This window comes from Durio zibethinus, chromosome 5 (assembly GCF_047325235.1).
Source record: "Durio zibethinus cultivar Kanyao isolate XHJ-2024 chromosome 5, ASM4732523v1, whole genome shotgun sequence".
NCBI lineage: Eukaryota > Viridiplantae > Streptophyta > Magnoliopsida > Malvales > Malvaceae > Durio > Durio zibethinus.
Window position 1 is genome coordinate 3,167,419 of NC_143166.1, and position 24,522 is coordinate 3,191,940.

Here is a 24,522-nt window from a genome sequence, read left to right on the forward strand (position 1 = left end):
TGCAGCCCAGCAATCTGTCAGTGAAGTAATTGATCGGTTAGCCTTAACCTGACTGTCCAAGGGTTTCCCACCTTTTGTATTTGTGCTGCTAATTCAGCTCATTTGAACGCTGGGAAATCGTAGGCTCCAGTGAACTCTCAAAGCTGTCAATTTCTTTCCTTTAAGTGGCCGCCGTGAAAGCATTAAGTAAAGCATGAAGTAGATATCCTAGTCGAGAAAAATGGCATGAAAATTGATGAAATTGTTCACGGTCAGGTCTGCCTTCAATCCACAATGTTGCCTGCAGAGAGGACGTGGTTGTCAATAAAAAATATTCTTGTTTTACAGACCGTTTCACCGTATCCCATTCTTCTTCAGAATTCTAATTGCTGGATGGATTCTTCATTTCAATGCATCCCAATAAAACTTTTGCCATCCTGTTTTTCTCATTTTGTAACCATTACGATACACCAAAATTTACCGAATGTTGAAGAGCTAAGAAACAAACCTTGATATCTAACAAATCCATAGCTCGTAGTGTTGACGTCAAGGCTTTGGCTTTCTGGTGGCTCTCTGGCCTCTAAGACCAGTTCAAAAATACTCCAAAAAATTGTTTAAACATATACTTGTCAGCTGTCTTCCATTAGCGGAAATAAAATCTTACATATGAACAACTTCAAATGCAAGAAAACTTTATACAAATAAAATACTACGGTTCCACAGTTTAGATGTGTGCTATGAAGAAATAATGTACATGAGGGCTGCATAGGCTATACAAAATACCTTCTGAACAGGAATGAAAGGATAGTGGCTATATCAAAAATAAAAACAAGTGATATAGCCAACGGAACATAACTCAGAGATTTTATTAAACAGCATCGGCATCCAGTTGCTGCCGGCTCTTGAGAATGCCCTCATTCCAGATCTCAATGCACCTGTATATATAGAAGTAGTGTAACAATGAAGAAGACAAACTTAATTACTATAAAATACTCAAAATCTTATCCGAATTTTTCTAACAATTGTGCTTTGAAGATGCAGGCATACTTTTCACACAATGTACAGAACTCAACTTAGTTTAACCTGTGCTATATGAATTCTATATCTGGAGTAAAAGATATCACATGTTTGTATGTGAGATTGCTTCACAAACAATTTCCATCGTAACTTTTAGTACATATTCAACTGTCCATTGATTAGTATAACAAGGAACTCAGAAGTGATTCATGGTCAAATGTTTATGTAGGTTCTGAGACTTCTGAGATGTGATATGTAAGTTACCTTGCTCCATCAACAGTAATACAAAGGAACTGGCCATGTCGCCACCCATCTTCAAAATGGCCAAAGAAGACATTTCCGGATTTTGAATAGAAGCGGCCTTCACCATTGGCCTTACCCTTCCAAAAGTTTGCAAACCACCGATCTCCAGTGTGAAAATAAAACCAGCCCTACATGACCACGTGAAAGTAAGTAAAAACGAGCAGTACATTTACTTTCTTATTAGATCCAGAAGCAAAATAGATGCCCTTATTAAAATATTAAAAGAAGCAAAATAAATATGCTAGTTTAATTCATGAAGGTCTTTAGATGCAAGTAGCCGACATAAAAATAGATATTTTCAAAAAAAAAAAATAATAATAAAAAAGCTAAGGCTCCTTTTGTTCATAAACATTGACTTCCAGAAAATGACTTTTACAATTTCTGGTGTTTGTTTGACAGTAAATTGTATAACAAAATAAATACTATCTTCATTTTTGTTAAAAAAAAGGGGGGGGGGGGGGGGGGAAGACGCCTAACCTTGCCATGCATCAGATCATCTCTCCAAGATCCCTGGAAAACATCCCCGTTACTAAAGTAGAATGTACCCACGCCTGATCTCTTACCATAGCGCCACATACCATCATAAATGCTTCCATCACCAAGAATAAGACGACCCTATATAAAATTTACTCAACTATCATCTGATTTCATCTCCCAATAAAATAAAAAAAAAATCCTTCATAAACAGAATTTTGTCAAATAAATCAAGCCTATATCACAGTACCTTTCCTTCAGGGAGACCTCCTTGGCATCTTCCCTTGTAGACTCCTCCTCTGTACTGCATTTCCACAATAGGACTCCACTTCTTTGGTGAGTCTCGTTCAGCTTCCTGTGTTAGGCTAAATAATTAGAACAAAAATCTTCATCTACTCAGACATAACAAACAACTCCAAGGTGATAATAAAGATGACTGACATACCAATGATAGCATATTAAGGATTCAATCCCTAAGAAAATTTGGGAATAAAGTTTAATTTAAGGATTACAGTAAAAAGTCTCATAATATGAACTGAAAGACAAACCAGTCACTACTAAACAAATAAAGAAATGATAAACTTTCACTAAAAGCATTCTGTTAACCTTTTTCTGTTTAATTAACTTCTAGGCAATCTTGCAAAATGACAAGTAGTATTATTTTTATATGGGGAAAGTTTGGATTCTAGCTGTGTCTCTTTTGCAAAATGAAATTTCAGGTAAGCATTAAAAAAAGCTTAAATTATTGTAAAATTCACTTCAGTGATCAATACTCTAAGCTGACACGAAAACAAATGCATAGGGTAAGTGAATAATAAATAAACAAGTTTTATAACTGAAGCTATCTAGTGTGAGCCTACTTGGTATGATTGTACAACTCCAAGACAAGGATATGAAACTAGTAGATGTGCAAATTGACAAAATCTTCATTATGCCTTATAATTGATCTTACAGTACATGACCCAAAAAATGAATTCCAGAAAACTAAAAATGCCTTAAAGCTGAACTAAAAGAAAAAGATAGAATGTTTCAAAGAACTTAAATGAGATGCAGATTACCAGCATAGAAGCTGCACGAGCAGAAAGTAGTCCCTGCTTCTTAAGAACACCAGTCTTTGTCTTTAATAGTGTAGATGTGATGTTATAAAATTCCCTCATCACTTCAAGACTTGCATCATTCAATGCACCCCAAGATCTACTTGAGCTAGGAAGTGCTGGGGCTTTGACACCATTTTCAGATTTTGATTCTGCAAATTCAATAGCATACAAGGTATTGACACGCTCTTTCAACTCTTCTGAAGACCTTACTCCGACAGGAAGGCGGAAGATACTGAGATTATCAAGCACTGGTGTAGCTTCTGAGTCAGCTGCTCTTTCTTTGGCCCACTCCTGTGCAAGCTGATGTCCAGGACCCAAGTTCCAGCCACTCAGTGGCTCCCGATGGAAAGTTGGAATACCTGGAGAACATGTTTTGACCATAGTTTGGAAAAAGAATGAGCTGATTCACTTTTCTAATATGCAATATCAGCAGATTCTTTAAAGGTTACTTGGATGATCATGAGTCATCAAATTGTGAATAGTTACTCTACCCTGACAAAGAAAATTTGCTATTGCTACCTTCAATAATTTCATCATAATAGCTGGAAGAGTCAGTTTTTCCATCTAATAAAGCAACCTCCTTTTGATCAGATTCGCTGTCATAATTTCTACAACAGAAAAATATTTCAGATCTTTATAAGCAATTTACGGAAGAGAGAACCTTAATAGAGAATTAAAGTGCAAAGGAATAACAACTGAACCTCAAAGAGTAGATATCATTGGATTTGCTGTTTGGTACATTCTGAATTTCTTCACAGTACTGGTTGAAACCTCCAGATACACCTTCTAAAGCTACTTTGTTTTCCATTTCATTGGAGCCTGTCCCATTCATCCCCTTGACATCATTTTCGTAAGTTTCATTTGACTGCAAAAGATGTCTCCTCAAAAGATTAAAAACAAATGGGAAATGCCGCGCCAGTCTAGTAAAGATGCCGCTTTTTTGCGAAGTCTGTTCTTCAAGATGACTGCAAAATTTTAGACGAAACGAAGAAGAAAAGAAAACAGCCAACAGAACTTGGATTTATAACCTACATATCAGTAAATTTAGAACAGGAAAAGATGTTGAAGGAAACAGAAAAAACAGGAACCACAAAAACTAAAATATATGCTACATAGTGTGATACTGTCAACAAGATAAAAATACATCAGGTTTGTGCTTTACCCATAAATAGCTACCATAAGCCCATGACATGAAGAAGCCTAAAGCAGTTGAGTAAATTACAAATAAAACTCCAATAAAATAATCCACCTCCTAATCATCAAGCAACAGAAGCTATCATAGCTATTCATCTATCTATGCAGTGGTCAAGCTAGGAAAGGGAGGAAGCTGCAAGGTAAGATTTCAATGCAACTCATTGTCAAGTCTATTTGCCTTGTAATTTCTCTTCCAGCAATAAGACTTGCCATTTATAGGCTTGCTTGGAGAACATATCTCCATGATTTGGGCAAAGATACTTGTTCTTAGTCATATATGCCAAAAATAAATTCAACATCCTCCCTATTTTAACTAATAATAAACTGGCCAGGACAGTAAATTCAACAGTTTGTTTGAATCAATTTGACCCAATTAACCAACATGAAGATTTTGTAGGGCTAGTTGAACTAAATAAATATCAAAGGGCCAAATTTACCTTTTTGTCCAAGTACATAATTTTACGCTTGAACAGAGAATGCCATGGATATGGTTCCAGTACATATGTGAACAAGAAGGTTGCTATCTCCAATCAATCAAAAGAAAAGGGAAACGGGATCACTACTCAAGCAACACTTAAATCATACCATATGATATCACTCTAAATTAGAATATAGCTAAAACTGCTAGGAGCACTTAGGAACTTTAGTTACTCTGTGTGGTTTAGGAAATTACTTCTGAATATTTGTAAGTGACAAACAATGGACAGAAACTAGTTTGTACAGCCATACAAGTTTACACAAATAATTAGCACATCAGCTGATAAATGCCTAACATATCAGAATTGCAAGGAAAATAATATAACTAGTTGAAGAACACCGAATTGACAATTGTATAACTAAGATAAAATAAGTCTGTATTGGTTGCAATCTTAATTTTAAAACAAGAATTCTTACCCCAAGATAACAACCGTTGTGACTAGCAGGTTGGGCTCCAGATTAGGTTCATGAATTACAGATATTATGATATCCTTTGTGTACTCAGTAGTTTGACGGAATGTATGCAAAAAGGCTTGCACATCATTGTTGTTGATAACATTTGAACTTGCAACAACACATATAACCAAACCATTGAGGTCCTATGTCAAAAAATGAAATGGTCAAAGCTTGTAATAACAAATGCCACAGAGAAAAAGGGTTATAGAACAAAATATTGAAAACAATTATATTTTGATGGGATTTTAACAGCAAAAAAGACCATACAAGGAAAAAAGGCTGAAGGAGCAGTTAAACAACACAAAATACAAAGTCATCCATGCAGGCATATACACATATATCTCTACAGTTCACGTGAAACACATGCCAGATCTGCACTCATATTTCCTTCAATCGTACCTTTAGCCCTGCACCAATAAAAGGGCAGTTATACATAGCTTGCGAAATTGAAGTTCTGATATTGTAACCAGCTCCAAATCCAAGTTTTGCTTCTTTGTACTTTCCAAGAATCTGCACAAGTTTCCATTCATTTTAGAAAAGTTTAAGTTACAAACAAAAAAGGTGTAAGCATTGAAATCTTATAATTTGGGAACAAGCAACTTATGTCTAAGTTCCTCAATCAACGAAGGTCAAGAAAAGATGCCAGTTGCAGGACACAAAGACAAATTAGGAATAATGAACAAGAAAAAAAGAAAAACAACACAGTTTAACAACAAAATATGAAAGTTTTAGAAATAATAAAATAAGTAATAACTATCACAAAATGCAAGGTCAGGTCAACTTACATTTATAACTTCTGAAACTCCAAGTTCTTTCATATTATCATGAACTGCATCAATAAGTTTTCTTTGCATCTCCTGGAGAATTCCCAGATTTCAACAATGACATAAGCATAATGTAAAATTTGAGTGCCAACCAAATAAGGGAAAAGAAATGCTTACACTTATGATCACTGATATTGCGTATATGGCAAGTAAAACGGCATTATTTGCAGTTTTCAAGGCCTCATCTAGAGTTACCAAGTCGTTTTTGAGCAAGGAGTCAGTGTCAATATCTGCATATAAGAAGTTACTACTTAATGTGCCACTTTAAGGTTAACAAGACTACAACCAAAAAATAGAAAAAATCAGTGAGAACTACTAACATCATAATGGGCAGACTGTTTGCATTAGAAGTGACTTATTATTCAATTTAGGGACAAGTATTGCCAAGTAACTAAATAAACCCTCCCCCCCCCCCCCCCCCCTCTCCTTTTTGTTTCTTCTATTATAATCAGCAGAAATTTAGTTTTCCATAACAAACTCAATGAAAGTGAAAGCATGAAATTTAAAACCAAAGCTAAACTATTGAATTACTCAATCAAAGAGAATGATCACATAGTCCGTGGATCAGTTCAACACCACTGGCAGTCACTCAAAGTGGAATTTAAAACTAAACAACCAGTCGTGCGAATAAATGGTTCAACTTTGAATTGTCATTTAGGCCAACTAGCAAAGTAAGAACTATCATTTTGATGGGTTACTTTAACAGTGATGTCCTTTTAGAAGGAATATGTCTGTTTTGTTCTGATGGGTGGATTTTAAAATTGCCACAATTGGTTCAGTAAACAAAAAAAGAAAAAAAAAGCATCTCTATTGGTATCATTAATCCAAACATTTATCATGCAGAATAGACTAATTCAATCATAAATACGAAAATGGTAGGTTTCACGTATCCACCACCCTTACAGCTGATGGCAGGGAATTACATAGATAAATTGTGAAGAACAAAGCAGTCTGGAAGATCAGAAACTAAGCACAAGAAATTACGGTTTCACACACCTAAGCAAACAAGTATAAGTGGGTTAACAGAGAGGTCCAGGAGGTTCCTAATATTGTAATCACACATGAAAGCAAGGCAAGGACTGATTGGATCTTCCACGTCAGACTATGGCAGCATTAGATCATGCATGTGGAACCCCACTTACAGTTAGCGACAGTGGCCAAAAACTTCAATCATCTTGCTAGCGTGCCCATTTGTTTCAATACCAAATGTCAATGGAAGCAAGCAACCTTCTTCCCAATAGGACAGATAGCCACCCTAAGAAGTATGGTTGCCTATTTCAGTAGCCTCATATTTTCTACCACCAAGAAAGACCCTCAAAGCAATTTGAATAAAACCAAGAGACATAGCAAACCTCTTGGCGCCCTGCTAAAAAAGAGCAGCTATTTCTTTTGCTAAAAGCGCCAAGATCAAGTACCTTCTTGACAATGGCAAGTAACAACATCAAGATAAAACATAGAATAACCTTGGTAGGTCTAACCTAGTTGCATCACAATAATAGCTCCTGTATGTTCATAAGTACTTGGGAGTTCATAAATGATAAAATTTGACTATCCAGTAATTTCAAAGAAATGTTGAATATTCAACTAACAAAATCTTTTTATCATACTTACCAATACAAAAATTTGTAACCTCTTGAAGTTTTCCAACCAAATCTTTCACCTGCAAATTGAGTTAACAGTTATGATATGTGGTGAAAAGGAAACATGAAACTATCAGTTTGAATTGTTGTTCGCAGCTATCCATATAACCCAATAACCTTAAGTTTCAAACTTCCCCCTTTTGGTGCACCATAAGGTGGCCTATATGCCTACATAACTTTGTGCCTAATACTTATCAATTAACCCTTACAAACTCTTAGAAAAGTTAACTTCTGTGAGATTCCTGCAACAAAATCCATAGACTCAGGGTACAAGTTTCCTTTTAAATCTTAAACATATTCAACTCTAATTGATCTTCAAATCCTCATTCGTCATTCTACATATAAAACAAAAGGTTGAATTTTTTGAGCTTTAACCCCCCAAAAATTTCCAAGTAGGTCATCTCCAATCACTCCTATGCCATCATTTTGTCAATCCTTTTATCATAGACTATATGAACTCTCCAATGCTTTGGGGTTGCTTAGTCTACACAATCATTTTTTGTAAAATTTAATATTTCATGGTAAGAATCATGTGTCTTATACCAAAATAATATGAAATTTATATATCAAATAAGATCATTTCGCAAATGGTTTGTATTCAAGGAATATTGCGGACATTAACTGTGACTTTGCAACCATGTGAAGTTTGGACATTGAAAGATTTGCGTCAAAAATGTTACAGCATAATCCATTTTATTCTCAATTAACCATGAGACAGACAGACATGTAAAAAGAATGAATCTTGTTCTTGAAAATTCACCTTTCTAGAAGAAGATTTTGTTCTCAAAACTATGGACATTTATGCCAAAGAATTATATACAGGATCGTTTTAAACTGTTATATCCACATGGAAATTCATAAGTTCTTTATGGTAAGAAGGAAGTCATGTCACAATTTCGAAGCATTAATGACCTCATCAAGTCGTCTCTGCCCCTCAAAACTGAAAGGCTTTAAAATAATAGCAACAGCAAATCCATTGGCAGATCTTATTGCTTTCAGTATGTCCATTGCTGCAATGTGATCCAAGCCATATCCAGCACCAGCCACCTGGTTGACAGAAAAAAAAATGCAGAAGCAATTTGGTTCAGTTTTGCTTCATGTGAAAGCACAGCATAACAACCCAGAAGAGCATATTGACAGTTTTCACCAAATGACTGCAAATTAATACAATATATTTTTCCAAGATATAAATAAATAATTATATATATAGAAAAAAAAAGTTTATCTCGTAACTTCATTTATCAAAATTCAGCACAAACCATAAGGGAACCAGTGTTAATGCTCAAATTTTGAACAATAAGACTACAATAATCAAATAACCTAAAATAACACTGTCAAATCAAATCAGGCCCCTAAGCCTTTTCTTTTGACGCCATGTTTGCTGGCCCTTTTATGGAAAATACAATCAAATCAACTATATTTATTGAATCAATATCCTTTTTCAAGCACTAAACAATAAGATTATACACCAAGAAAAGGCATCATCCTATGGAAGGGCAAAACATATGCCAATAACCCTTCTGACATTCTTCTTTTGAATAATAATCCTATTGTAAAAGAAAAGTAGTGAGATTCATAGCCAAAACTAGTCACAAGCATGTCAGACACCCCCCTCCCCCCCCCCCCCCCCCCACACACACACACACACATAAAAAATGATACAGCATCCTCTTCTTGGTCAATCCTCTATTAAATAGTAGTTGAAGACAAAACATATGTAATCAAATAAATCTACTGAGATTTTGCAAGTTGACTAATTTGCTTCAATTTTGGTGACATTTGAACTCTTTCAAGGGGGCTAATGTAATGTAATTTTATTTACTTCAGTTTGAGCACACTATAAAGATGAGAGAGACAAACAGGATAAATAGAATAAGAAAAGTATTCTAAAGAACAAATGTACTATTTTCAATTTTCAGGTCAGATCACATTAAAACCAAGAAACGACTGGGCAAATGGGGAAGTTCACTGAGAAATATAATAATCTCTTGCTTTCATATATATTAGCATTTACAATTTTCAATAGTTGCAAGGCTATAAAGAAGTATCAAATTTATAGGGTAAGTAAATGATATATATCATATAAATTGTGGATGTTCAAGAGTTTTTGGAGTATAATACACATATGAGAAATATTGTAAAAGTATTTATGCTAATTAATTATCAACAAAATAAACACTGCTATAATAATCATTCTGATTGCATCTAGTAGACTAGTAGACATCTGGTATACTATTCTCGTAGACTTTCTTTTTATGTCATTCATGGTAGGAGGGTTATTGTCTCATCATTTCAAACAGTTTCTGCATAATATTTCATTTGATGATGAAATAATAATTGGCATTCAGTGTTTTAAATTTTCTTTGAAAAAAATAAGATGCAAGAGTCCAAGGCAAGGAATGTACAAACAAGGATAATAGTCTTTGAACATGACTGAATGAAAACAGCAGCTTCCACCATCCTTGGTGTAAGATCTGGAATGGAGAACAAAAAGAACAACAAAAGATTAGCTAAGTTTTGCATGCATGGGATAAAAAATAAGTTTATGAAATTTAAAGACATTGATATATTAAAATACAAACTTCAAGAAGTAATGAAAACCAAAAAATTCCAGCTTTTTAGTATTTTCTATTTCTGTCTTCTTTTATCCCTGTTTTTTTCCCTTTTTCGTATAAGGTATGAATCGAAGATCTATCTAGACCCTATCCCATCTTTACCACTTAAGCAAATTATTATAGTTTGAAATTGTTAAGTTGTTTTACTCTAAATCTCAATATTGCAGCATGATATGGTACACAACTGATGTAATTTGGTTATAGTGAAATTGTATAGAAAAAGTAAAGTTATAGCCACAAGGCAAGCAAACTGCTCCAAAAACCAAGTACAAATGTACAATGAAGGCTTGCTCAAATATTGATTGATTGGTAAAAACAAGTGACAAGAAAAGGCAGTAATTCTAATTCAGAACTGACTAAGCTACAACATAAGACTTAGTCAGAGTGATATTTGATTTAATGATCTTCCTAAAGTAAAGTTACAATAATGCTTTGTTGCATGAAGCACAGGAGAGCCATAGAGCATCTGATGAATGCTTGAAGAAATTAAAAAAGAATCTTAATATAAGAATGCCTTTTATGTGCCAGAGACTGACAAGGAAAACAATGCCACACATTCAGTGCAGCAGCAAATATGAAATTTGCATGTAAAGCAAGAAACTTCACCGAAACAGCCAACCATAAGAAATGATTTTAGAAGTAAAATAATTACAATGAAATCTCATAGTCTAGGTATAATTTCAAATTTGAATTTCATGTTTGGTTGATATAGCTTATAGCATGACATTACAAACTAATGAGTTAAAGATAGTATAAAACCTTTTCCGAGGAACCTTTGTTGTAACTGCACATTTGATGTGTCTTTCACGAGAATATTCCTGGAAAAAGAAAGATGTAGGTGAGAATCTCAAATATATAAGAATTGAAAAAGATATGAGGCTAGAAACTAGAAACCAATAAGGAAAATATAGATGAAAACTATAGCTTAAAACAAAGCTTTTATTTTAACTTTATGACAAGATTGCTTGAAAGAGTACTCCAAGGGAAAAATATCTATTCATAACAATAATCTAAGTCAGAAATTGTAAAGGAATAAAAAAGATTAGGAAAATTTGCAATTTTGGCACATCACAGCACTGGAGAATTTTTTAGGGTATGTGTCAAACCTCTCATCAGTGTAACTTGAGCTGTAAGGTATAGTAGTGTCTTTAAATTTATTAAACAAAATATTTAAAACCAAAGATTTGCTCCAAGATATGAGTCATTATCGCAATACAAAATTTTGAAGGTTCTTTTATTAATGTTAAGACACAACCATACCAAAGTGGTCTCATCTGGCATATGTCACAGACAAAATGTGATAACCTCAGTGGCAACTGGGATCAGATTTGAGCTGCTATACACAATTCTAACCAAAGACAGGCAGCCAGTTAGGTTCTCACGTGTAGAAAACAGATCTTTTGAGTTTAACAAGATTAACATGACAACAAGATCCTTCTTGTTAGCTTCTTTTCATTAGACCGTCAACCACAATACAAATCTCTCTTTCAACAGTATTTAGCAACAAAACCGCAATCGAAAACCTGTTCTAATAAGCCACATTGATAATAACATAACTTCCAATCAGCTTTACCCTTTGGAACATGTATAAATAGGAAAATTAAAACATACCCATTTAGCAAAACCATGGCTACCGCAAATTAAAACCTTTAAAACCAAAAAAAAAGGGAAAAAAATAAAAAGATATTTACCAAAATCTCAAAGAAGACGACTGGAAAGGAGAGTCGAAGCAAAATTCAAGCACAGCATCTTTCCTACTACCAATGGCAATCACTTCGACTACCCCACTGTTCTCCTTCATGTTGTTTCCATACCCATTTAATGAGCTAGATTGTTTCTCCATACTCATCGAAATTTTAACAAGAGACCTCGAGTTATAACTCAATCTTTTACAACAAAATCTTTTGGGTCCCAAGAAGGAATTGAGAAAAACAGGCTTTGAAGAGAAATGGGTTAAAAGGGAAATGCGAGAAATTGTACCAAAACCCATGAAAACTGGAACCTCCATTGAAGAGCCTGGCATTTTCTTTGGTTGCAAAATTTTGTCAGCTGGTTAGGCTTATGGAAACACCAGTAGATTTTCTTTGTCGATTTTCTTTATCTGAAGGACTGATTTGCAATCTGGATAATTAAAAAAAAAAAAGAAAAACCCAAAATTTACGTTTTGTTTAGATAAACAGTAGGAAAAGAAAGGGAAGGATACTAGAGTAGAGAAAGAAAAGGTGTTTTAAAAGAAAGAAAAAGATATATGACTTTTTTTTTATAATTAAAATTAATAGAAAAAAATAAAAAAATTTTGACAATTATTGTTTGGTTAAATAATAATAAAAAAATTATTATTTTAATACTTGATAATTTTGTTTTTATTATAATATTTATATGTTTATGTTAACATATTTTATGCTTTTAATTTTTTTATTTTTTCATAAAAATAATCATCAATAAAATTTATGATATTTATAAAAATAAAAAAATTAAATTAAATAATATTTTATATTCTTAATTTAATTTTAAATTTTAAAATTATACACTTTTAATTAAAGATATTAATAAAAATATAATAGTTATTTTATATTTTAAAAATTTTATTCTTTTTCTTTTTCTTCTCTTTCTCCAAATTAAAAGTAATTAAAATTAAAAAAATAAAAAAATTCAAGAGAAACAAAGTATATCTTTCTTTTCTTTATTTTTAATTATATCATATACAAATAAAAAAATTTCTTCATTTTTTTGTTTCTTTTTTATTACTTTCTGATTTTTTTTTTTCTTCAATCCAAACGTTCGCTTAAACCGAAAGACAAATAATAATAATAATAATAATAATAAAAAAAAAAATTATGGCTATGGGTAATGAAATTTAGGCCCAAGTACTTGGGGTACTTTGGTGTTGGCTGAAGACCCAAGATTAAATAAAAGTATATAAATAACATACTCTCTTCGACTTTTTCTTTTTATTATTATATTTTATTTTTTTAATATTTAATATTTTTTATTTTAGAATTATATTTTATGATTTTTTTTTACTTTTTGACATTAAGAATCATGAGATTTTAATTTTATAAAAAAATTTAAATTTTAATATTAAATATATTAAAATTAAAATATTTTTCTACATGATAAACATTTTAAAACTCAGAGTATAATTTTGCCATTTAGCACACTTGGCTACTTTGGTGGAATAAAAAAAATTGAAAATATGTTTTTGAAGGCAGAGAAATTATTTTTGTAAAACTTTTAGATTTTACAAATGAAATTAACAGAATTTTTTAAAGTTACACATATAAAACGCAATTAATAATTATAAATATCCGCTGGATTTTCTTACAAAATTGAAAAAAATAATAGCTAGGGAATGAATAAAAAAAATCTACCTTCATTTCTTTAACATCAATCCTATTTATGGGGTTTAATTTAAATTAATTGCAGCCCCAAATCCTAATTCACCCACAAAAATTTTACTGCCTCATCAAATTCATGGGAATAATAACTTGACAATGAGGTCCACGGTTATGGTTAAGTTGTCTTTTTAAAGGGTGAAAACTATAGTGTTGGTCATTAAAAAAAAATTGTAGCTGGCATGAAATAAAAACTGTAATTCAAAGCAAATAAAAATAAATAAAATAAAATATTAAAAAAAAACTGTCTTAATCAAGACTTTAAATTCAGCCTTAACTTTATTATATAATCTTTCTTCACCACATTAATTCTTTTTTTTTTTTGTGCTTTTACAATATAATATCCATGGCCCAAAACTAGGTTCACTTTATAGAGTAACAGGCCAGTGGTGTTACCAAGCAGTACTAGATAAAAAATAGATTTGACATCATGAAGTGATATGAAATTAATATAAAAAATAAAAAAAATGATTTTAAAATTTTAATAAAATTTAATTTGATAAAAATAAAAATATGTATTTTAAATTTGATAATATAATTTGATATTTTATATTTATTTAAAATAAAATAATTATAAATGCTTAAATTATCAAATTTGATAAATAACAAGGTAAAAAAAAAAAGTGAAGGGTTTTTTTTTTGCTTATTTAGTCTTGGTTGGATTAGGTATTTTCTCTAAGTTTTTTTATTGTGAAATTTCCCACTTTTAAAGAGAATGACAGAAATACCCTCTTTCATTTCCAGATGTGACATCCTGGTCCCTCTTTTGTTACTGGAATAAGAATCTTGTTCATCTCTGTTTTTGCCCTTTGCATGTTAAAAAAAAAAAAAACACTCCTACGTACTTTAACACAACACTCTCTTTAATCTTAAGAGCTTAGTTTCACGTAACAAACTAATCTTAAGAGCTTAGTTTCACGTAACAAACTTCGAAACAATTGTTTGTGTCAGGTGTTTTGATTTTCTTTTTTTCATTTGCAAAAAACCCTATTTTAGTTTTGTGTTTTTTTCTTTGTGGGATTGAAATTTCTTGTTTCTTTGAAGTGATTTTTACTGTGAGTGCCCAGTGGGGGGAACGGGTGATGATAGCAAGTTTGTCTGCAAGTGAGTAACGAGATACGAAATAAGAGAGAAAGAGAAAGAGAAGGAAGGAAGGGCTGTTCATGCTGTTCTCACGCACCATCCTATGTCGTTATGTGGCTAATGGATTGGGTCCACTCTCTTCTTCCTTTTCTCTTTCTCTCTCTCTCAAATGATCTCATTTAATATGATTTTGTAATTTGAAAGAAATGAGCAAAATCATGTAAAATTGTTTGAGGGGAAGTAAAAAGAAAGAAGAAAAAGGAAATATGCTGAGAGGGTGTATATGTGTTACTGTATCTGCATGACACCCAATAAGAGAAGAAACATCACTTTGTTCACAATTTGGCATTTAAAAAGGAAGAGAAAGAAACAGTAGAGGACAAAAAGAAAAGCAGCAAAATATCCTTAGGTTAATTTTTTTTTTCTCCTCAACTTCCCTTGATTTTTGTTTGTCTTTCAGATATTTGCCTTTTTAGGATTTTCATCAACCAATTTTACTCAAAAAGCTTGAATCGCCCCCTTCTCAGCTTTTTCAGATAAGATTTCATAGGAACACCAAAAATTTTCAATGTGTGGTTGCTGTAAGATAATGGGTTTTTTTTTTTTGTAAGAAAACTGAGAGATATATAGAAGAATAACTATTTGAAGAAAACAAGAACAGCAAGAGGGGGGTTGTCTAAAGATGGATGCATCTTACCCCGCAGGACCTTTCTTTGGAATTAGAGAAGAAGATCAAAACCAGATGAAGCAACAGCATTCTTCAACACCAACTTCATCCACAGGCCCAGCTCCACCGCCGCCTCTGAAGAAAAAGAGAAACCAACCTGGAACACCAAGCAAGTATCCAATTTTCTCCACCAATTCAAGTAAAGAGAATTCATTTCAATTTTATTCCTAGTAGTTCTTTGCTTTCTTTCCTTATATATACATATATATGTAAAGAAAGAGAAGCACAAACACAAGAAGAAACCCTAAAATTTGAAAGTTTTTGAGTGGAAATTGAGAAGGGGTGAATTTTTTAAAATTCTCTGGTCATCATCCAAAAAATTTTCTCCTTATTGTAATTAATCAAATTTAGAATTTTATAATTAATTTCTTGTTTGTCATTTTTTTTTATTACAATAACAGATCCAGATGCTGAAGTGATAGCACTATCTCCCAAGGCCCTAATGGCAACAAACAGGTTCATTTGTGAGGTATGCAACAAAGGGTTTCAAAGGGAGCAAAACTTACAGCTCCACAGAAGAGGACACAACCTGCCTTGGAAGCTAAGACAGAAGACTACAAAAGAAGTGAAGAGGAAGGTTTATCTCTGTCCTGAGCCCACATGCGTCCACCATGACCCGTCCAGGGCACTTGGCGACCTTACTGGCATCAAAAAGCATTACTCAAGAAAACATGGTGAAAAGAAATGGAAGTGTGAGAAGTGTTCTAAGAGGTACGCTGTGCAATCTGATTGGAAAGCTCATTCAAAGACCTGTGGCACTCGAGAGTACAGATGTGACTGTGGCACTCTCTTCTCAAGGTAGTTAATAATACAAATACAAATACAAATACAATCTATAATCTACAATCCTTTCCTTCACATTTTCCCGTTAAACTTTCTTTTTTTTTTTTTTTTGCGTGTAGTTGAGGCCATCCCCATTAAACCTTAGCTTATGTGCCGTATTCCCACTGGCATGCAAGAAAGGGAAAAGGCGTTATAATTTCTGCTTGGCCTTGTTTGGTTAGCGATTAGATTCTTCAGGTGACAAGAGATGAAAAAGTTCGATGCTTTTTTTTATCTCTTTCCTTTCGGTTTTCTTGCAATTTTGTCTCTCTCTTTCTTCTCATTACCCCCTTTTTTATTTTCATTGTTTTCGTTGCTTTTTCAAGTTCTCAAGTGGTCAAGATGGTGAGTGCAGAAAACAAACATGCGTCCACGTGAATAATCTGTGGAAACTGCCATTGACAATAGAGGTTCTAGGCTTCTATCCTCAAACAATTTAAACCCCCCTCTATACAAAAGAACAAAGAGAGAAAGAAAACAGTTCATCTTTTGTTTCTCCTTGGAAACACCGCCCTTTTTCTTTTTTACTTTTCCCTATTCACGTGCCGCTATGCCATGTAGAGTTTGCTGTGTTGTTATTGTTGTTACCATGTTTGTTCTCTTGTGGGTTGGCCAGACGTGTTCCGGTCTGTGCTCTTGCAGGTATCTTTTTTACGATAACGTTCGCCTGTAAATTCTAATGCACTCCCTCCCTCCTTCTCTCAATCTCTCTCAGAGGTTCTAGTTTAGAAGCTGAGGTATTTCTGCGCAGGGACTTGCAGTCTCGACCGTGGGAGGCTAGCGCCTGCGCCTAAGAGAGTTGATTGATTTAGGAATTCATAAAGCAAGAATGAAAAAAGTGAAACCCTGATAGCTTTTTTAGGTTCTTGTTTTGGAAAACGATTCTTAACTGGAAATCAGATATATTTCATGAGTTTTGCTTTAATTGAAGACAGTCCCGAATTGGGGTTCTTGATCGTTCACTTTTCTATTGGTTCAATACATTCTCTTGTTGCTTGTATTGAGCACCTAGTTCTCGAAATGGCAGTTCATGGTTGATTTGATTAATCATTTTCCAGTTTTAGTGAAATTCTTTTGACCAACCCTCTTCAATTTTGCTTCTGTCTTCTAGGCAAATTAACTTAATTCCCAGCTAGTACTATCTTTTCACCCTACTTTTTTGTATTATCATTTGAGCATTATGAAACATGCTAATCTTTTTTCTTGCTGCTTAAGGGTTTCCACACTTTTACATTTTCTTAGCCTTTCCTGCTGTACTCTGAACCCTCAGTATGACTTAGAACACCTATTCAACAGTTTTGTTTGCCCCATGTTGAGTGGGTCGCTGCATGTAAGACTTCTTATTCTTTTCTTACATTTTTAGGCCAATGTGGTGCTGTAATCTTAGTTCCAGTAATAAGAGTTTACTCCTGGTAACCTGAAGTATCGAAAAAATCAATAATAAAAGACAACTAGAGTAAATTAAACAATATGGAGAAAATCAATTAAGCTAATGAAATTATTTAATTTCATTATATTACATTAATCAAAAGACATGTTTTCATTATCTCTAATGTTTTATGTTTCCACCGGACATCTTTTTGTGTCCTTTAGGTAGCTAGTCATAGCTAAGATTAATTGGTTGAATTTTCCTTTCCACGAACTAAGTTTCAAAATCCTATAATTTGATGTACTAAACATAGCAGACAGGAGTTTCTGTTCAAAATTTGTTTTTAACTGTCTTTTCAAACCGTTTCCTTTATTTTGTTTTTCCTACAATTTATCAGGGCTTGTCTAATGGATTCCTTCTGTTATGACTGTTGCAGGCGTGACAGTTTTATCACTCACAGGGCATTTTGTGATGCACTGGCTCAGGAAACTGCAAGGCACCCTCCTTCCTTGAACTCCATTGGCAACCATTTATATGGAAGTAGCAATATGAGCTTAGGCTTATCTCAAATGGGAACTCAAATTTCATCGATACAAGACCAGAATAACAAGACTGGTGACATTTTAAGACTTGGTGGTGGTGTCAGGAATACCCAGTTTGATCATCTTCTCCCTCCATCGATGGGATCGTCATCGTCGTTTCGACCTCAACAACCCATGGTTTCTTCATCTGCTTTCTTCATGCATGAGTCTAACCAAAATTTCAATCAAGAACATCAACCTCAACAAGGATTGTTGGGAAACAACAAATCGTTCCAAGGACTAATGCAGTACCCTGATATGCAAAACATCATCAACCCTCCTTTAGGAGCCAGTCTCTTCAACCTTAGCTTCCTTTCCAATAGCAGCAACACAAGCAGCATCAGTAACAGCAACAATGCCAAGACAGACAACAATTTAGCATCTTCAGGTCTGCTAATTCCTGATAATTTCAACAACGAAAACGGTGGTGCTGGAACAAGCGAAGCATCAAATCTCTTCTCAAACAACATAGTGGGCGATCAAATCACCTCCAACATCCCTTCTCTCTTTAGCTCATCAGTTCAAAACAATAACATGGTACCCCAAATGTCAGCTACCGCATTGCTTCAAAGAGCAGCTCAAATGGGCTCAAGTTCCGGTAACAACAACAGCGCCTCTCTTCTAAGAAGCTTTGGTAACTCTTCCTCAACCGGAACCAAACCCTCAAACTTTGGAGGCATTTTGGGAGATAGCACAGGGAACAACCTGCATGAACTAATGAACTCCATAGCAAGTGGTAATTCCTCCATTTTTGGAGGTGGGTCAGCAGGCGTCAATACATATAGCACTGGATATGTACAAGAAAACCCTTATACAAGTAGAAGTAGCATGGAACAAGAAAAGCAGCACCTGCAGCAAAAATTGAATGTTAGCATTGGTGAGTCAGATAGATTGACTAGAGACTTCCTTGGCGTTGGCCGAATAGTTAGAAGCATGAGCATAGGAGGGGTTTCACAAAGGGAGCAACAGGCACAGCAGCAGCAACAACAACAACAACAACAAGGAATCGGGTTAAGAGCCTCGGGTTCAGAGAGAAATAATGTTACCGCGCCGGCAGGCCACCAATCTTTTAAAGGAGGTGGGAATTTTCAATAAGAAAAAAAAAAAAAAGCAATATGAAGAAAGTACAAAGGTACGTAAAATATTAGTAACCTGTTAAAATTATTATATATGGTTAAAGTTTTAGATTTGGATTTCATTGGTAAATGTGTGTCTTTAATATACTGCTTTTACTTTTTTTGGAGTTTGGATTGTTTTTTCTCCCTTTTTTTGCCTCAAATATTGTCTGGCATGGGACAGTCATGAGTTGTAGCACATATGGGTTTTGTTTCTTTTCCTGTCTGTTTTTATTTTATTTTATTATTATTTTTTTTTATGGGCTGGCAGAGTCACGAGTGCTGCTCTCAAGATATAGATGATCAAAACAATATCTACCCTTTCTTCTAAGTCTTAGCCAGGAATCATCCACTTCTTCAAATTGTTAATGATTTGAATTTCTCCAATCATTATTTTTTTATTCATTGGAATTACACCAACAGAATGAAAACTTTTGATTCATTTTGCTTTATTTTGGATACAATAATAGTTTTGTAAAGTGACCAATACTCAAGTTATTAAAACATTAAATTCTTAATTTACTAGAAAATTATGATAATTTAAAATACATATATATATATATATATACACATATTGTAAAGTGAGTTCATGACAAATGATTATACACGAGAATATGAGCGGTAAATAGTAAATTTTGATGTGACATTTTTAGCTGTTTGGTACTATTAAGAAAGAAGTTCTTGTAAAATAAAATTATTATACTTTCTTTGTTAATGGAGTACCATTATAAAAATTAGAACGTACATAAACAAAGCCAAATTTATCTTCCTTCACCTTAATTCCGACAATAGGGTATTTCTTTGATGCGATAGGGTATATAGACAAAGCCAAAAGAATCTTTTTCTTATGACAGAAATGAAAAAGAGGAGCTCTACCATGCATGAAAATATATATATTTCTGCATACATTTTTGGCTTCCGATCTCTTTCATCTTTGTCTACATATCAGATAAGAATAAAAAGAAGAAGATTATGATGATAATGATGGTGATCATACATTAATTCATGAGTTTTCTTCTCTTGTATATTATATATATATATATATATATATTTGATACAAACAAAGTTGTTTGCATGCTGGATTATTGTATGTTGAATTTTCCCTGGTATTAGGGCTGCTTGCTATGATCTTATTAATTATTAACGTTGGCTTTTTTCGCAGACAATGCTCAATGGCAAGGCCTTTTTGCTCTTATCTGGTACTTTTTTTTTCGATATGTCAAGTGAACAACTAGGAGAAGTGGGAGTCAAAGGGGTGGTTTCGAAACTGATCAAGTGATGATCATCAATCAGCAAAAGGCAGCTAAAACCCCTATAATCCAAGCTATATTTATGAACTTTCTTTCTTCCCTTCAACTGTTAATGGGAATGAATTTCCGGTCAATCCCACCTACAATCTTTATCATACTTTTGATGGTGACTTTAGCCAAGAAAATCTTTTCTTGTTTCTTTTTGGATTAGTTCTATTTTATGCAACGTTAGTTATATATATTTCTAGCCAGCCGCCATTGTAGAATAAAGGTCGAATGTCGTTTCTTATTCCTCCGGATATGATCTCAAACCAAGACAATTTTGTTCCGTCAGCCTTCGAGAATGACCGATCAAGTTGCTAGCCATTTGCTGCTAGACAAACTGGTCTTGAACAATATAATGTTGTCATCCTGTTTCATATTTAACAAAAATCATGGAGTAAAATTTTCTTACGCGAAACCCACAGTTTAATTTTTTTTTCAGTCATACGTAAAAAGTAATATCAAACAGAATTAAAATTTAAATTTTAGCATTTCCAAACGTTTTCTTATTCCCATGTTGCAGTCCTTATTCCCTTGTCTTTTAAATTGATTTTTTTTAATATTTGATGACATTAATCATTAATTTGATGAATGTTAGGATTTCCATCTTCTTTGTAAACTTTGTTTCCTTGTCTTTTAATTGAATCTTTTTTTTTCTAAAAAAAGGAATCTTTTAAAGATAATATTGTGTCTAGGGTAAATTTTTCTTCATACCTCTTAGATCACTTGACTTGATGATCTTATATATATATATATGCTAAGTACTTGATGATCTTATATATTATATATATAAGATCTTATATATATATGTAAGACAAGACTTGATGATCTTCTATATTTATATTATATTATATATATATATATATATATATATATACATATTCCCAACCTTTTTAAAGAAATTATTAGATCACTTTTATAAGTGCTTTGATTTTCTTGATGATTTGAAATTGTCACCAAAGATATATGTAAAAGTTCCAAGACCATACAGAATCACACTCACGTGAAGAGCCATATGCAATTACCCCAGAGAAAAGCAATGCAACATTAATCAATAATCAATATATGGTATAGCAGTTTCCTAATAAATTACCCTGTGACGTGACCTGCATATGTGTAGGATGAACCAAATCTTCGATGAATTTGATTCCTCCACTATCAAGGGCCCTGGCTAGTACATTTTCTCCAGTACCCTGGCCCCTTGTAGTTGTAAATATTCCATGGGGAATGTAATTTTTTTTACATAAATAAAAGTTTCATCAAAGCTTTGATTAATTGAGTGAGTACCTCTCCATCGGGCCGATTGATATCTAATTGATCCTAACAGAGATGTTTAAAAAAAAAAGTGAAATTGAGTCACATGCAAACAAATGAAGGAAGACAAGATATACTGAAGAATGTTTCCTCAAAATGTCAACAACTACCACAAAATCCGGATTTCAAATATACCTCCAATCCTTCCCTATTTATAGTGTTCAAGTGGTGGGTTACAGAATGAAATTATGCCATTGTCCCCTTTTCCTTTCAAATGTCTCTCCCTCTATGTCTCAACTTCAGTTGTCTACTTGTTTTGCCTTTGTGTTAAAGATTTATATTGAATGCACTATCAGTATATAGATTTTATATATTATCAGTGAATCAAATAATATTAATTTATTAATCAATTTAAAAAAAATTAAATTTTTGTGTATTTATCTTAAGAACTAATAAAAATTTAAGTTTAATTATTAATAAAATAATATATTCTAATTTACTAATAGTATATAAAATTTATACATTAATAATATATTAAATATAAATTCATATTAAATGCCCTCTCAGTAATTAATTACCTTTAACATTTTCTTTGATGTAACACTATAAAGTTTGCTGCCTTTGGATTATTTGCATGTATGGCATCTTTGAGGCTCTTGACTATCATCTTTTGTATAAAATGATTTTGGCTTAACCCAAAATAAAAAAAAAAATAATAATATAAAGTTTGAAATAACTAAGTTTGCAATATTTTCATATAGCTGCTATATAATTTGACTGATTATATTGTTTTTGGCATTATGAAATTACCCAATGGTGAATTTTGGGTTTAGTTAAGTTGGTTCATATAACTACTCTCAAAAGTGTTATCTAATAGATTTATGGTTCAAATCATAATACTTATAATCTCTTTTCTTATCTTAGAGATACCAATTTTATTTATACTCAATTGAGAATTCGAATTTTTACTTGAATAGGGATGAGGATGGGGATATCTATGATTTTAAATTTTTTTATCGGGTATGAAAACGGGAAATGGATAATATAGCAACCATCCCGTACTCAATGTTTACACCCTACATATATATATAGTTAATAATTAATTAATTAGGACTAATATGTTTCCATTTTAAAATATATATTAATATATATTTATTAAAAAATATATAAATGTGCAAGATAAAAATAAAAAAGTTAAAAAAATAAATCTAAAATTTTATTTTCTTTTTAAAAAGCTACAAGTATAAAATTATTCGTACCCTTTAAATACATGTGAGATGGAGATAATAGATTTAAAAGACCTGTTGGATATAAATACAAATATAGGTATAATATAAAAAATTAAAAAATGAGAATGAAAAATGTTTTATCTGTCTTATACTCTACTCATTAACATCCCTATCTTATCCTTAGTTGGCAAACTCATTTGTGAAAGAAAAAAAAAAAAACACCCAATGGTCACATACGTCCAAAAATTTTTTTTAAAAAAAATCAAGGACCAAGCTACTACTTTTACTTTGTTGATCACAACCTTTTGGTGTCCCTAAGATTTAAGTAAGGCATTAAGTGGTATTTTTGTTTTTGAGACTGAGTATGTAGTAGAGGAAGATCAGATATGAGAGTTGACTAGCTAGAATCCCATGTCCACATGCAATTTCATGATAAGCTCACTCATTTCTATACTCCAATTATTATGAAATTCTTTATATACTCCAATGGTCTAAGCTCTCTCATTTGATGATAAGTTTAGATTAATTTCAATCGAGTCCAAGGTATCATGACAACTAGCCTAGTTTTTAAATTATTAGGGTCAATACTAATAAGTATTAGGTTGAGTGAAAACCCATTCGATTAGAAAACAAGAATACGAATTAAGTCGCTATTCTTGTGGTGGTTTCAGTTTGGAGTCTGATTCTATACTAGTTTGCTAGCTCCACTTCACATTTTTCTAAGAGATTTTCACTATTTTAGCTATATAAAAAATTTTAATGATTGGATTTTGAAAAATACAACTTTAGATCTATGAACTCGTGTAGTTGTGTTTATTTATTTTATGTCAAATATGTATAAAATATAAAAATTATTATATCATAATTCGTATTAACACATTAAACATTAAATATAATTTTCTTATTTTTATTAAATTTTTATATAAATTTTATTAAAATTTTAGATCGTATTTTTATATATTTTTATATGATATAATCATATTATGTTTAAAATCGTTAAATCTATACAATCTTTTGAATTTACGATTCACTTAAACATACCAAACCCATTATGTTTTAGATCTTATCTGCTATAAATGTTCCTTTGCCTTTGTTCATAGATATATAGAAGAAGAAAAGTTGAAAAAAAAAAAAGAAAGGTTAAAGACTGTTCATATATTTTCTATTTCGGACGAATAAACTGTCAAACACCTTGGCGGTCACGGACTAATTGATTCCATAAAGTGAAAAGAAGACAACTATTGCGACAAAAGTGGCACATGAGTTTCCCAATAATTACCATAACGAACAAATTCTGGATGCTTTACCTCTTGCTGCCGCTGCTGCCAGCCTGAATCACATAATATTTCTGACCAACACTCTCACTCATGACTCACCCGATACAGATGAGGACACTAGCCCCCAAACAAACTCAAAATATATATATATATATATATATATATTTCCGGTATAAGCTACCCTTAAATAGAATAGATGTATTTTAGCATATTGAAAAGTGATACGAATAAAAAATTTTTAAAAATAAAAATTGATTTGAAATTATAGTGTTTGGTTTGGATCAATTTTCTTATTCAATTTA

At 32.5% G+C, this 24,522-nt stretch overlaps 2 protein-coding genes across 7 annotated transcripts; one reads left to right on the forward strand and one right to left on the reverse strand.

The window, feature by feature from the left end:
• Positions 1-589: 589 nt before the first annotated feature.
• Positions 590-12,291, reverse strand: ARC3 (GTP binding protein). Of its 3 annotated transcripts, none has more exons than XM_022869376.2 (16): positions 11,768-12,291; positions 10,836-10,894; positions 9,871-9,935; positions 8,374-8,508; positions 7,433-7,481; positions 5,939-6,051; positions 5,783-5,854; positions 5,397-5,507; positions 4,959-5,140; positions 3,572-3,835; positions 3,390-3,478; positions 2,832-3,229; positions 2,024-2,128; positions 1,777-1,914; positions 1,261-1,427; positions 590-914 (listed from the first exon to the last, which is right to left on the reverse strand). In XM_022869376.2, exons 1-16 carry the CDS (start codon positions 12,097-12,099, stop codon positions 848-850), a joined length of 2,346 nt encoding a protein of 781 aa, XP_022725111.1. In that variant the 5' UTR covers positions 12,100-12,291; the 3' UTR covers positions 590-847. The 3 variants fall into 3 exon arrangements, with proteins under 3 accessions (XP_022725111.1, XP_022725112.1, XP_022725113.1); XM_022869377.2 differs by having other exon boundaries at positions 9,867-9,935; positions 11,768-12,278; XM_022869378.2 differs by lacking the exon at positions 9,871-9,935 and having other exon boundaries at positions 11,768-12,278.
• A 2,088-nt stretch (positions 12,292-14,379) lies between these two features.
• On the forward strand, positions 14,380-20,688 carry LOC111282643 (protein indeterminate-domain 5, chloroplastic-like). Of its 4 annotated transcripts, none has more exons than XM_089760604.1 (5): positions 14,469-14,963; positions 15,166-15,390; positions 15,683-16,079; positions 17,909-19,185; positions 20,331-20,688. In XM_089760604.1, exons 2-4 carry the CDS (start codon positions 15,237-15,239, stop codon positions 19,146-19,148), a joined length of 1,791 nt encoding a protein of 596 aa, XP_089616730.1. In that variant the 5' UTR covers positions 14,469-14,963; positions 15,166-15,236; the 3' UTR covers positions 19,149-19,185; positions 20,331-20,688. The 4 variants fall into 4 exon arrangements, with proteins under 4 accessions (XP_022726553.1, XP_089616730.1, XP_022726554.1 ...); XM_022870819.2 differs by having other exon boundaries at positions 14,472-14,963; positions 15,166-15,420; XM_022870818.2 differs by having other exon boundaries at positions 14,380-15,420.
• Positions 20,689-24,522: the final 3,834 nt, after the last annotated feature.